This window comes from Oncorhynchus mykiss, chromosome 17 (assembly GCF_057628025.1).
Source record: "Oncorhynchus mykiss isolate SJ-2025 chromosome 17, ASM5762802v1, whole genome shotgun sequence".
Taxonomy (NCBI): domain Eukaryota; kingdom Metazoa; phylum Chordata; class Actinopteri; order Salmoniformes; family Salmonidae; genus Oncorhynchus; species Oncorhynchus mykiss.
In genome coordinates, this window is record NC_143038.1 from 46,437,192 (window position 1) to 46,452,361 (window position 15,170).

A 15,170-nucleotide genomic window follows, 5' to 3' on the forward strand; every position below is an offset into this window, starting at 1 on the left:
TCCCAGTTTAGGTGACCTATCAGGACAAATTCAGACTTAGTGTAAGGGGCCCGGAGAGAGCTTAGGGCAGGTAAGGCCGGTGCTGATGGTGGACAGTTACACCCAGCAACAGTCAATAAAGAGTTATTTGAAAGTTTAATGCTTAAAACCAGCAAATCAAATTGTTTGGGGACAGATTTTGTGGAGACATTCGAGCACTGAAGGGGTTCCTTGGTAAAGATTGCCACTCCACCACCTTTGGAAGATATGTCTTGCCAAAAAAGGTTATTACCAGAAAGGTTAATATCAGTGTTCAAAACACTCTTTTTTTAACCACGTTTCAGTAATGACCAGCACATCTGGATTGGAGCTGTGAACCCACACCTTCAATAGATACATTTTATGTTATAAGCTTCTAGTGCTAACGTGCAGAAAACCAAGGCTTTTACGAGAGCAGAAATCAGTGAAACAGATATCAGAGCACAAATCAGAATTGGGGCTAGCAACAGTAGATGGGCTAGGGTGTATATGCACATTTCCAGATATCATCAGCAGTAATATAATCAGGGCACGGCAGAGGACAGGGAGAACTCTGCAGTGTTGATTTTTTTATGACATTTGAATGTGCATCAGATGGCAACAAGATCATATTGTAGAGCAGTTTCATCGGGTAACATGAATACAAAGCCGGAGAGAGGTAGTTAGAATAGGACGGGAGGCCAAGAGTCCGTGTAACCAATAGAGAGTCAGAGTCCCGTGTTTGGGAACAAACATATTCTGTCCCATGGTTGGGTAAACAAGCAAGTTCATAGTCAACAAAGCACGCAGGTGTCTTGACGCAAATAACATAAAGCATAAGAAAAAAACATGACGACTTGGGGCTAATCGTTGTAAGTTCAAAGAGTCACTCGCCCCAACAAGATAACTTGAGAGAGTAGCTCTCTATGAGTCCAGTAGGCTATAAAAGTATGAGATAAAATAACGAAATAAATAAATAGTAGGCCTATAGTAGTTAATTAAAGTGTTTCTGAGTAAGCTCGCATAATAAGCTTCACAAGTTAATTTGCCTTCCTAAAATTCTGATCAGTCCAAAGTCTGCGGTGTGTGTGTAAGCGCGTGTGTGCTGGAGGCGAGTGAAAGCTCTGGAGAGAAGGGGGAGTGTGGCGGGGGTACCTATACCAGACAAGGGGAGACAGACCAGGGCAGACGGTGAACAGATCGCCAGGTGGAATCCAAGCAGCAGCACAGCAGTCAACAGGAATAGGTGTCACACCCACTTGTTAGAAACTTTTTTATTTTTTCCGGGAGGCAGATTCCTTTTAGAAAATCCCAGCTAGCTAGCTAACGTATCTAGCAAGTCTCTGTCCATTATTTTTTTTTCACGGGCAAAAGGAGGTTTTTAGCTAGCTATATCTCTTCAGTTTTGGCGAATGGTCCTTTATGATGCCCATACAAAGTTGACCTGTGGCTGTTGTATTTTGGAGATTGCGACGTCAAGGCATTCCTTCTGGAGTATTTCTTCTGATGTGATCAAAGCAACAATATTGTTTCTTATTAAGGTCATTTACAATTGAAGTGTCCTGGCTGCATATCAGTTCAAAATAGAGATGAATCCAGAGGGCACTTTACAGTAATGACCACTGCACAGAGGGAGGGGGGTTCAAAGGCCTCTGCATTTGGGTGGGGGAGGCTGTGAAACTCTCCTACCATTGTTGGGCTCAAGGGCTTTGACACCTCTCACTTCACACCTCAGTACTAATTGAAGTTGCAGCCAGATAAGTTCTGACCTAGGAAGCTGGGTAGCCTTAACTTAGAATTCAGTCCTTATAGTAAAAATATATTATTGTAATTTATTTTTCTTCTTGGCTTTAAAAGTAGCATCAGACTAAACATTACTCACTCAGTTTCAGGTTGAATAGTGTTTTCAGGTCGTTGGTTTGGTAGTAGGTATTGCTCCAGGTAATTTTGTCTAAAATCAGGTTGTAGGTTTGAAGTTTTGATTTGGAGTGAAGGTTATGTTGGCTACAGTTCCCCTTTTTTGACTATGTTATTGGTGTCCGAGCTGAGCAACCCCTATCCGAATACTTTCCGAATGCACTGTATATACAAGGAGTACCAGTACTGACTCAGTGTGCAGGGGTACGAGGTAGTTGAATTTGATTTTTTATTGCTGAGGCAACTGGGGAAAGATTAAGCTTCTTCCTTCTCAGCTACCCATACTTGATTCATTTCCGAATAGGCTTGTCCAATGACCCAAGGTGGAGTTTAAGCACAGACCGTCACAATATCAGGTCCTCATCAGAATGTCACTAGGAAACTTTAGTGGTTCTCTCAATCTCATACATTACTTATCAATGTCTGTGAAGTTTCTATCAAATTCTTGTGTCTGCTCTGTCTGGTGTACTTTCAGCCTCTGTTTTAGCACCCTCTACAGGTTATCAGGGTAAGTATGTTCTGTCATACTCAGTCTGACTAGCTAGGTTTCCATCCAATTGACAACACATTTTTATGCAAATATTGTAAAATCCCAATAAAAACAGTATGCACATGTTCCCACCACAGATGTGTTTCCATAAAATTGACTGGATGCGGATAAAGGCTGTACGTGCTGACGTAGTGCAAATAAAATACATTTTGCGGTTTAATCCCCATGTACCGAATTAACAATACAAGTTAAATGGGTTTCCATTGCATTTTCAACTCTACTGATGGGTTTGTCACAAAAAAATTTGCTTTAATAGCGAATGTGTCCACTCTGGTATTGGCACATGAGCCTCTAGCCAACAGCTCGTAGTCAGACTGCAGTGTGGGTATAGCCTACATGATGAGATTATTAGGAAAAACTCTAATAAAAAGAGAAAGATTATTTTAATTTGTCAAACGACAGCCAAGCATTAGATTTATTAGGATCCCCATTAGCCGATGCCAATGGCGATAGCTAGTCTTACTGGGGTCCGACATGTAACGAAAAAGACATTACAGACAAAATACTTAAAAATATACATGCATTTAAAACCATTAACGTGTGTGTGCATGTGTGTGTGTGTGTGTGTGTGTGTGTGTGCATCTATCAGTTACACATGCATGTCAGTACATACACAGAACAAGTAGGTCACATGGGGGAGAGGCATTGTGCCGCGAGGTGTTGCTTTAATTGTTTTTTGAAACCAGGTTTGCTGTTCACTTGCTTTTTGCCATATAAGATGGAAGGGAGCTCCATGCACTCATGGCTCTGTATAATACTGTACTGTACATTTCCTTGAATTTGTTCTGGACCTGGGGACTGTGAAAAGACCCCTGGTGGCATGTCTGGTGGGGTAGGTGTGTGTGTCAGTGTTGTGTGTACATTGACTATGCAAACAACTTGGAATTTCCAACACATTAATGTTTCGTATAAAAATAAGATTGACGCAGTCAGTCTTTCCTCAACCCTTAACCAAGAGAGACTGGCATGCATAGAATTCAAATTAGCCCTCTGATTACAATGAAGAACAAGACGCGCCGCTTTGTTCTCAACCAGCTGCAGCTTAACTAGGTCTTTCTTTGCAGCACTTGACCATATGACTGGACAATAATCAAGATAAGACAAAACTAGAGATTGGTGGAGTGGTGTCAAAAAAGCAGAGCATCTCTTTATTACTTACAGACCTCTACCCATCTTTACAACCATTCACTCTATGGGGGGGTTGCACCAACATGGATTAACTCTTAAACTGGGTTAAATCAAGGTTTATCTATTCATCTTGTTGCACCAAATTTTAAACCTAGTTTTAAATGAATCCTTAAATGAAATCCTTCCTCTAATCTAAGTTTAGTTTTCACTTTAAACCTAGATTAATTTTAAGCCTGTTGTTCAATTAATAAAAAAATATATAAACTTAGATTGGAGATTAATTCTAAACTGCCACTTGAGGTGGTTTAACTGATCAAATGGCAGCATATCTACTGTGGAGAGACCAAAACGAGGTCCTCTGAGAATAATTAGATACAGGTTGAATCCTGTTGAGTTTTATGATAATGAACTCATTATTAGTAGGCTATTTACGTGCCCATTTTGTACAGCAATTGAATTGGGGCTTATGATGTGTCCAGCCTTGGTACGAATGACGATGTTATGCAACATGCTGTAATGGGCTGATAACGTTAACATTGTGGTGAAGTAGCATTAACGTTAGTTTTAACGTGCATTAAAGGCATTGATATTTACCAGTTATTTATGCTTACTAAATATTGGTGGGTCAAGTTGTCTGTCGTCATCATGGGGGTTATGGAGAGGGGAAAATTGCTGGGGAATCATCTCGCATATCTTCTGGGAGATAGGATCAATTCCTTTGGACAGAGGCTCCCCCCGGCTCCGGTCTGAAATAGCCCCCGCCTCTCCTCTGCCACATCCTTTTTGGCTTTTGCTTACTGTAATAAAAAATCCAGCACGCTTTCATCCAATTTGGGTCCCTCTTCTATTTAATCCAAGTAGATCTATTGCATTTGTCGCATAAAATGGCCCAGGTCTTTCCCTCTTTCTGACAGTCGTGTTGTCTGTCTTTTTATCCTACAGTACATTACTAAATTCCTCCATCAGCTCCAACAATAGTTTATTTTCATAAATTAAGAATTTTGAACTTCTTTGACATGCTATGATGAGGTGGCTAGCGGACAAATAATACATGTCTAAATAACTTTAAGTAATGACAATAATAAATAATAGTGTATGTTAGCTAGCTCGGTTTATAAACTAGCTAGCTACAGTAGCTAATGTTAGCTAACCAATTCGTTTTCTGTCTAGTACTGGCAAATTACAGATTTTATTTCAAATCCGCCAACCCATGAGCACCTTTCAAGATGAAGTTTCAGTAGTTCTAACATTACATTGTTTATTATATCAAGGAACAGCAACTTTGTGGCCTCATTTGTCAAGTAGGCTAGCTACTTCGTTTCAACTCACGAAATACATCATATCTTGGTGTAACATGTCACTAATCATAGTTTAAAACCGTTAATCATAGATTTACTGATCTAGATTTAAAATGAAGTGGAGCAACACATCTCTGATTAATTTAAACCATGTTGGTGAAACCCACCTTCTATGTTTTGAACATGAGAGTTTACAATCTACGGTAACACCAAGTAATCATCATGTCAACAGAACAATAAGACCCTTGATTTTTATTGGAAAGGAGCATCGAGCTCATCACCTTGCACTTTCACCAGCCTGTGAAGTTCCTTCCCGAATCGTAGTGGGAGGGACCACACAACATGTCATCGCTTGACTCCAACTTTACTTCCATATGATGGTTATTATATCAACATTTGGACATAATAGCGTTTCCACTGCCATTTCTGGCGTAATTAATTTTACAGACACAAAAAGATCCCACCTTGTCTCGCGTATTTGGTTTTGTCGGCATTTGGAAGGTTACTGACAAATTTGCTGTTTCCATTACATTTTTATCGGACGAACTTTACGCGCATAAAATGATTGGATGGAAACCTAGTTTATGGGAGGGTCTGCTGCATGTGTATGTGTCTGTGCGTGAAAGTGTGTGTGTGTGCCCATCTGTGTGTGTGCCGTTCTCACGCGTGCGTGTGCACAACTGTTTGTCGCTGACCTTCACTTGAAACCCAATCTGGAAATGAACTGAATGGGGCCTTGTCTAAAAACGCTGACTATGTAGAACACTGGCAGTGCCACTTATAAAATTGATTAGCCATAACTTATTGTATTGCAGTAAAACGCTTGCCTGGGCATTTTGTGTATATTCAGAGCCTCATGCTGCCACAGGGAGTTGTAATCACTTGTCTGCTGATTATTGAGGGTCATCCTATAAAACCACACCACTTCATTAGAATACATCCCCTGTCTTCATTCATGAGAAGACACCTCTAAATGACAGGCACATTCATCCCACTGTCCTCTATCCAGGAATATTATGTGAAACCAAAGCCAATTACGATTAATAGTCTGTCAGACAGAGTGCTACAGGTACAAGACTGCACCATAACATTCTGTCAGACAGCCTGCATTAAGACTGCACTAGTGGTATATTTCAAGTTATAGGCTAGTCATTTACCATATCTCTCTGCTGCATTCTGTCCTGTGTTGTTGTGAACATGACCATGTTGTTTTGAATATGACTGTTTTTGTGTATATGCTTTTCAATGGAAACACACACATTGAAACAACCATGCAGCTGGATGTTCTGTGGAATGCTAATCTGTTTGATGTGTTGAGACATTAGGGTTGATGTGTGAAATCTTCCCCTTGGTCTGACTAGTCAGTGCCACTCCATTAGATAGATAGCATTGACTATTCACAATGTACTGCATAAGGCAGAATATGAAGTTGGCAACACACACGGACAGTGTATAGATGTGTTTTTACAGTAAACAGTAGGCTATATTTCCCCCGCTAAAACAGAGTGTATGACCTCTGAATATACAGTCAGGGGGGAAACTCATTGTGTATGCTTTATTTGCATGCTCTTGGGAACCCGGCCAAGTGGAGAGGTGACCCTGTGTATGTGTGCCTGCCTGCTGTTGTCCACTCAACCACAGTGCTGAAGTTGTAAAAGAGGGGGATGGGGAGTCTACATGTGTGTGTATGCTGTGTTAGTCTGTGTCTATGATGTGTTAGTATGAGGTGTGTGTGTGTGTGTGTGTGTGTGTGTGTGTGTGTGTGTGTGTGTGTGTGTGTGTGTGTGTGTGTGTGTGTGTGTGTGTGTGTGTGCCTGCGTGTGTGGTGCGTGCCTGCAGGTGTGTGTGGAGTCCGTTTACTCACTGTTGAGTAACTGTTGGTGTTGAAGTTGTGGAACAGGCCCATGCTGTGTTGTGGTAGAGCTGTGTCCATGGGGAACTGCAGGTACTGCTTCATGTCCAGCGGGGGCGGGATCACAGTGGGGGTCCTGAGGAAGGCAGGGACCGCCCCCGGACGGTTCATGCTGCCTGGAGAGAGACAGACAGAGGGAGAGAGATGGTTTATTCAGAATATATCTAAACAGTCAGTGGTATTTTTCTACTGTTTGTCAATGTAACAGAATGTACTCCTTCACTTCACGAGACAAAGTGATGTCCATAAATGTTCAGCAGTGTGGTACTGGGGTGACAATCTGTAGTGTAAAAGGCACACACACACACACACACACACACACACACACACACACACACACACACACACACGCACGCACACACACACACACACACACACACACACACACACACACACACACACACACACACACACACACACACACACACACACAGACACACACAGACACAGACACAGACACACACAGACACAGACACGCACACACACACACACACACACACACACAAAGACAGACACCTATAGAAGGACTCACTCAGTACTCTGCTCAATCCCCCCTCTCCTCAATCACTAACTAACAGTATCTCAGAGACTAGATTGAGAGTGAAAGAGGGAGAATGAGAAAGAAAGAGAGAGAGAGAGATGGGGGGGTAAAGACTAGCTCTACACTTGACATCCACCTCTCCTCTAATCAGCCATTCCCTCTGAGCCCAGCTCCTTTGAGAGACAGAATAAACACAGACATCCACTCTGCATCATCCCTTTCCTCTCCCCTTCTCTTCTCCTGTGCTCTCTCTCCCTCAAACCTTCTCTCTCTCCATCCCTCCCTCCCCCTGCGTTCTCTCTGGCGGTTAAGCAGTGGTGAAAGCTTGCACTTGAGTCTACTGTGACGGGGGAGGCTAAGCTCACAGCTGGAGCGCTGCAGATATCAACCTAGCTCCCTGTATTCCTCTCTCACTCTCTCTCTCTCTCTCCCTCCCTCCCTCGCTGTGTGCACCGCTTCCTCTCCCCATTTCAAACTCTCTTTTTTCTGCCTCTGTGCTCTGTAACCCTCTACCCTCCCTTACTCCATGACTCTCCTGCTGGCATTCCTATTCCCTCCCTCCCTCCCTCCCTCCCTCCCTCCCTCCCTCCCTCCCTCCCTCTTCATTCCTCTCCTCCTCTCCTCCTCTCCACCATTATCCCTCTTTTTAGTGTACAATCAGAATTTGTTTAGTTTTTTTAGGATCATCTTTCATTGTTGCCTTTTGTGACTGTAGCTACTAAAAATTTGCTACATTTGGAAAACTGGTTACAAATCCGAAACGCTGTGAGCAGGAGCTATTTTAGTTGTGAGAGAGGAAGATCTTTTGAATAGGAGAGACTTGAAGAGGATCTTCAATGAGCCGTCAGTATTAGAGTTTCTCTAGCGCTCTCTCTCTCTCTCTCTCCCTCTCTCTCTCTCTCCCCCTCTCTCTCCCCCCCTCTCTCTCTCTTTTTCTCTCTCTCTCTCTCTCTCTCTCTCTCTCTCTCTCTCTCTCTCTCTCTCTCTCTCTCTCTCTCTCCCCAGAAGCTAAAAGGCTGTCACAGCTTAAGCTCAGCTGCAACCGGTCTGTGTGGCTGCTGGTCCTGACATGCCTCCAAGTCTCTGTAGTGAGGGAGGGAAACAGAGAGAGACAGATCTCCTGGAAAAGTAAGAAATAGAAAATATGATGGAAAGGGGGGGAGAGAGAGAAGGATGGGGGGGGTCGGCAGCTCACATGATGGTCGTCATCACCTCTCCTAAACTGACCGCAGTCAAGAATTGTCTGTTACTACCTCTGACTTGTTTCAGAACCATCTGTAACTACACACCTACCATAAACACCACCATTCTCACAGAGGGAAGTGGGAGAATGAGAGAAAAGAGGACTGAAGGAGATGATGATGCGGTGTAGGGATTAATTACATAATCAAAGAAGTGGATGAAATGACTCAATGATACTAGAACCCTCTGTTTCGCTTCTCTTATCTCAACTCACTATTTCACTTCTCGTGCTTCTGTACTGTTCTGCCTCAGTGTGCATTGGCAAACCATCATTTCAGGTTACATGGTATTAATATCTATAGGTCAAACCATGTGCTACCATATCATGGACATACATTTACTCAACAGGCTCATTACATATACATGTAACAAATTACACACTACACACACATAAAAACATATTACACCCATACAGTACTAGTGCAAGAACACATAGACATGTAGACATAAACAGCAATTTGGCCAGTGTTAACTAGTGTTGATTTTTTTAATGGTTTAGGCAGTCTCCAAACCCTGAGAGTAATTGTGAATGCAGGTTGCGGGTGAATAAAAATTCCAATTTTTGGATGTCCTAACTCTGGTTGGATTCTAATAGGAATTACACATCACTTTGTAAGCCAGTATAATGTGACTTGCAGGCCTGATGTGGCCTGTAAACCAGGAGGTTCCTAACACCACTGGGTTAGGGTAAAACTTGGCTGTCAAAGTAAGGCCTTATGATATACTGTATGTAAAGTATTGTCATAAACAGTTTAATTTTAATAATAACATTCACCTACAGTAAGAACTCACTTGGTGAAGTCCACAGGACTGAAACGAATTCAACAACCATGTCTCTGTCAATAACAAATACAGTCATGGGTGGTAACTGCAAATCACTCGAAAAGGCAACGCACACTGGGAAATTATATTTGATTCGTTAGTGGGTGCGTGGCGTTCAAATATTTATTTTTGGCCACCTGTGACTGGAAGTGATGTACCAGTTTAAGGGGTCTATGGTTATGTTAATTACAATTTGAGCATGTCGGCTTCCAATTCTGAAGTCTTTGTAAATGCTTACATGAGAGCATGTGGCAATAAAGACTTGTAAATATTGTTGTATTGTCCTTAACTCAACACTGAGTGGCCTTGTCAAGAGATACCTCTTGGTGTAATGGTTAGAAATACAATATAAGATGTTATTGCGTAACAATGAACGTGTTAATTCCCTAACACTGATAAAGTATAACAACGTCAGCACTAAACACAGTGTTCATTTAACACTCAAAAGTGTGGACCCATATAGACACTGGCCCAGTGTTAAATTTAACACTGACAGTGTTGATTTAACACGTGATCATTTGCTGGGCATGATATCCTGCATCTACCTGAAAAGATGCAGTCTGAGCCAAGCAGACAGTGGCTGGACAGCAGCACAGCCTTCCATCCTGTCTTACTGAGTGATTTACAATGGCATCAGATCAGTGAACACACTCACACACACAAACACACACACACACACACACACACACACACACACACTTTTCCAGTGACAAAGGAGAGAGACAGCATTGATCTGACACGGTCAGAGTGGTGCTAAAGTGTTAAACTCCTGCCAAACTCTACAAATCTCCATCTCTCTCTCCTTCTCTCCTTTAAGACAGCCCTGTTCTGTCTGTCCTCCCCTATCCCCTCTGCTTATCACTTTTCTGCCCCAAATGCAAATGTCTGGCTGAGGAGAAGATCAATGGTAGCGTAATAGCTTATTGGATTGTACAGGGGTTAGGAGAGAGATGGAGGAGAGAGACATGGAGATAGAGAAGGAGAGAGAAAGAGATGGAAAGAGAGAGATGGAGATAGAGAAGGAGAGAGAAAGAGATGGAGGGAGAGAGAGATGCAGGAAATTAGATGAAGTGAGAGAGATTATGAGACGGAGGGAAAGACTGTGTGTAGGTTGACATGTGGATTGATATTTTTACCTCTTCCTCCACCAATACTTTCTCCCTACCCTACAAACATCATCCTGGTATAATGAATTGATGAGTTGATGAAGACAGTGAACCTTGAGATAATGTTGTACTGTCACACAAGAAATGTGATTTGACAATTTAGCAAATCTTTGTCTGTAATAACAGCTGAGCTGTGAATACATGATCATGTTAATATCCACTGTGGAGGCTGGCCTTCTAGGCAGAGTTCCTCTGTGTTTGTGTTATTTTGCCCATCTTCATTTTGAATTTTTATTGGCCAGTCTGAGATATGGCTTTTTCTTTGCAACTCTGCCTAGAAGGCCAGAATCCCGGAGTCGCCATTTCACTGTTGACGTTGAGACTGGTGTTTTGCGGGTACTATTTAATGAAGCTGCCAATTGAGGACTTGTGAGGCATCTGTTTCTCAAACTTAACACTCTGATGTACTTGTCCTCTTGCTCAGTTGTGCACCGGGGCCTCCCACTCCTCTTCTCTAACTGGTTAGAGACAGTTTGCGCTGTTCTGTGAAGGGAGTAGTACACAGCATTGTATGAGATCTTCAATTTCTTGGCAATTTCTCGCATGGAATAGCCTTAATTTCTCAGAACAAGAATAGACTGATGAGTTTCAGAAGAAAGGTCTTTGTTTCTGGCCATTTTGAGCCTGTAATCAAATCCACAAATGCTGATGCTGCAGATACTCAACTAGTCTAAAAAGGTCAGTTTTATAGCTTCTTTAATCAGAACAACAGTTTTCATAATTGCATAATTGCGAAAGGGTTTTCTAATGATCAATTAGCATTTTAAAATGATCAACTTGGATTAGCTAACACAAAGTGCCATTGGAACACAAGAGTGATGGTTGCTGATAATGGGCCTTTGTACTCCTTTGTAGATATTCCATTAAAAATCAACCATTTCCAGCTACAATAGTCATTTACAACATTATCAATGTCTACACTGTATTTCGGATCAATTTGATGTTATTTTAATGGACAAAAAAAATTGCTTTTCCTTCAAAAACAAGGACATTTCTAAGTGACCCCAAACATTTGAACGGTAGTGTATATAAAATATATATGAAACATTTTTACCTATAGAAATTATATACAAGTAAATATATCATTATAGGACTGCTGCATTACTGCTTATGGTAATGGTAATGTATATGTATTGATTTGACCTTGACACAATGTCTGCCCTCATGAATTCCCAGTCACCCCCAACAGTCTAGCAAGAGAACATGGCTCACCGATATACGGACGCACACACACACACACACACACACACACACACACACACACACACACACACACACACACACACACACACACACACACACACACACACACACACACACATACACACACCGCCACCCAGTCCCCCACCCCCATGCACATACCCAGCTGTGCCTAAGGCTGCTGAAATTGGCAATTCATTTACCCAATTCAGACTTAATGATCACAGAGGTAATGTCAAAGTCAGTGATGTAGTGGAGCCTCTCAGTATTCCCTGCCTGTCTCTATCTCTGTCTCGATCTCACTCCGCTCAGGGGAACCAGGGCTTCTACTGATGTGTTATCTTGCCACCACCTCCCCCAATGAAAACCTGATAAGAGGCAACGCTGCAGGGTCCATATAAAACCACTGCATTGAGGCCAACGCTTCACACACACTCACACCGACACACTGTGGATTAGTTTAACATTAGGCTAAACACATGATGCCACTCTGCCACATCTGCATGTCAATGGGGCTGCTGTTGCACAGCCGGCTGAAAGACAAGCTAGCTAGCTACTGTACTGGATTAACCAGAAGCTCCTGACAAAAGGCAGTTTAACTGCTGCCAGAGAGCAGGCAGCCAGGAGGGGAGGGCTGGGATGAAACTGTAGCATAAGACAATTCTGGACCAACTGCAGATCCCTTATCCACTGGATCTGCTGGATTTGTTCTGGCCATTGTGAGGTGACAAGGTGACTTACTCTGCACTGACAGCAATTCGGGAGATAAATGATTACAATTATTATCAGGGCAATCAATCGCACACCGCATCAGTTACAGAGATGGATTGTTATTTAATCCTCTGTTGCTCTGCAGCCAAAATGCTGCCCAGGAAAGTCTTCTTTTCGCAAAAGCTTGTCACATCATCACATATATTGAGACTCTCATTTTATAATCATACATTATAGGTTCAGTTGTGTAAATGTTGTGTAAATGTTCTCTACTGTATGTCGTGTCATTCACAGAACCACAGTGCTAATGTTTTTATGCAGGGGAAAGATGCTCCTCTCTCTGTGTCGCATTCTGCCACTGTGAAGGATTGACCTGGGCATGAAATTGTATTTACTGCAGCTTAGCTTACCCTCCAGCCAAAGGCAGCTATTTTGACCTACGCAGGGGGCACACACACACATGCATGCACACACACACAAGCATGCACACACACACACACACACACACACACACACACACACACACACACACACACACACACACACACACACACACACACACACACACACACACATACACACACACACACACACACACACACACACACACACACACACACACACACACGCATATACAAAACCATGCACACGCACATGCACGCAAACGCACACACACAAATATCAACACACATGCAAGCTTGCAAGAACATGTGCAAGCACACACACACACACACACACACACACACACACACACACACACACACACACACACACATACACACACACACACACACACACACACACACACACACACACACACACAAGCATCCTACACACACATAATAAAAATATTGATTTAGAATCCATGGGGAGTGTAATTAGCTAAAGTCACAGACATTTGTTCTTAATGACTTCTTCAGAGGGCAAATGGGAACTTTATTAGAGGAACACACACACAGGGCACACTTACACACACACACACACAGGGCACACATACACACACACACACAGGGCACACATACACACACACACACAGGGCACACATACACACACACACACACACAGGGCACACATACACACACACACTTATGAATTGCAATAGTTGTCATTTGAAATAAGTACATGCCTAAATTAGGCAGATTTATTCAGTCAGAGCCGAGTATGTTCTCTCGTTATCTCTCTTCCAGTCCCAAATGATAATTACAGCGCCATCAGAAGTTAATTCTTAATAGACACAATAACTACCAGGGCACAATGTGTTCCTGTCATATAACCTCACAGGCCTGACACTCATTCACATAATGATCTATTACTTCTTCCTCAGAAGGTGAGCATCACACAGAGAGAGAGAGGCATAGAGGAGGTAAGGGAGAACACTTTGTTCACTTCAGCCTTCATCTGGCTTTAATGATAGATGCTCTGCACCTCAGTGGCCAGGTTTAAACGCTGCCTCAGAGTTTGCTGGGAACTTTGACAAGTGCACTCTGTGTGTGTAGGGAAGAATGTGTGTGTTAGAGCTAGAGTTTGGGGAAACTGTCAGGGATTTCGAAATGTATAAGTGAGAAGTCTTTCAAAAAATATAATTCTGCACTGTCTGCAGACAGTGTGCGTGTTACAGAGAGTGTGTGTATGTAAATATGGTATGTCATTGAATGTTCGTTTGAGTGCTCACTGTAAAAACATGTTTGTTGTTTCAACATATTATTTCCAGTCATAAAGTTGCATGGGCTTTTTCAAGCTATCCAACTTACACCACATTTACTTTGACTAATACAAGATGGGTAAGGCAACTGCACCATTTGTCAGCATAACCTACTGCTTATAGTTGAATCAGTTTAAGTTTAAGCAGAGATAGCTAGCTTCCCTATTTTCAATGAAGCTAACTGTCCAGTTAAGTAGACTATATATTGACTAAACAACCCTAACCATGATATAATAGAGCTTTCAGTAGCGAACATCATGCTCCCATCTGTCTCTTGCTCATGCAATTATTTTAGTTTTAATAATTGTCTTTTTCATTTCACTGAAACGTTTTACTTGTTACATTATACACGTGGTTGTTTATCTACCTTTGTTGAAGGCACGGACGTAGGTCAAATCAAATCAAATCAAAGTTGATTTGTCACGTGCACTGAATACAACAGTGAAATGCTTACTTACAGGCTCTAACCAATATTGCCTAAAAGGTATTAGGTGAACAGTAGGTAAGTAAAGAAATAAAACAACAGTAAAAAGACAGGCTATATACACTAGTGAGGCTATAAAAGTAGCGAGGCTACATACAGACACTGGTTAGTCAGGCTGATTGAGGTTGTATGTACATGTAGATATGATTAAAGTGACTATCCATATATGATGAACAGAGAGTAGCAGTAGCATAAAAGAGGGGTTGGCAGGTGGGGGGTGGAGGGACACAATGCAGATAGCCCGGTTAGCCAATGTGCGGGAGAGCTGGTTGGTCGGCCCAATTAAGGTAGTATGTACATGAATGTATAGTTTAAGTGACTATGCACATATGATAAACAGAGAGTAGCAGCAGCATAAAAAGAGGGGTTGGGAGGGGCACACAATGCAAATAGTCCTGGTAGCCATTTGATTACATGTTCAGGAGTCTTATGGCTTGGGGGAAAAAAACTGTCGAGAAGCCTTTTTGTCCGAGACTTGGTACTCCGGTACCGCTTGCCAT

The 15,170-nt window shown here is 42.3% G+C and overlaps 1 protein-coding gene across 4 annotated transcripts in view; it reads right to left on the reverse strand.

Annotated features, from left to right (window-relative positions):
* LOC110494325 (zinc finger protein 385A) overlaps positions 1–15,170 on the reverse strand; it is a 77,218-nt gene that overhangs the window by 31,991 nt on the left and 30,057 nt on the right. For all 4 annotated transcript variants that reach the window (XM_021569285.3, XM_021569286.3, XM_036950410.2 and 1 more), the window contains exon 2: positions 6,755–6,918. In XM_021569285.3, coding sequence (XP_021424960.3) covers positions 6,755–6,918 — 164 coding nt within the window. The remainder of the gene's footprint in view (positions 1–6,754; positions 6,919–15,170) is intronic.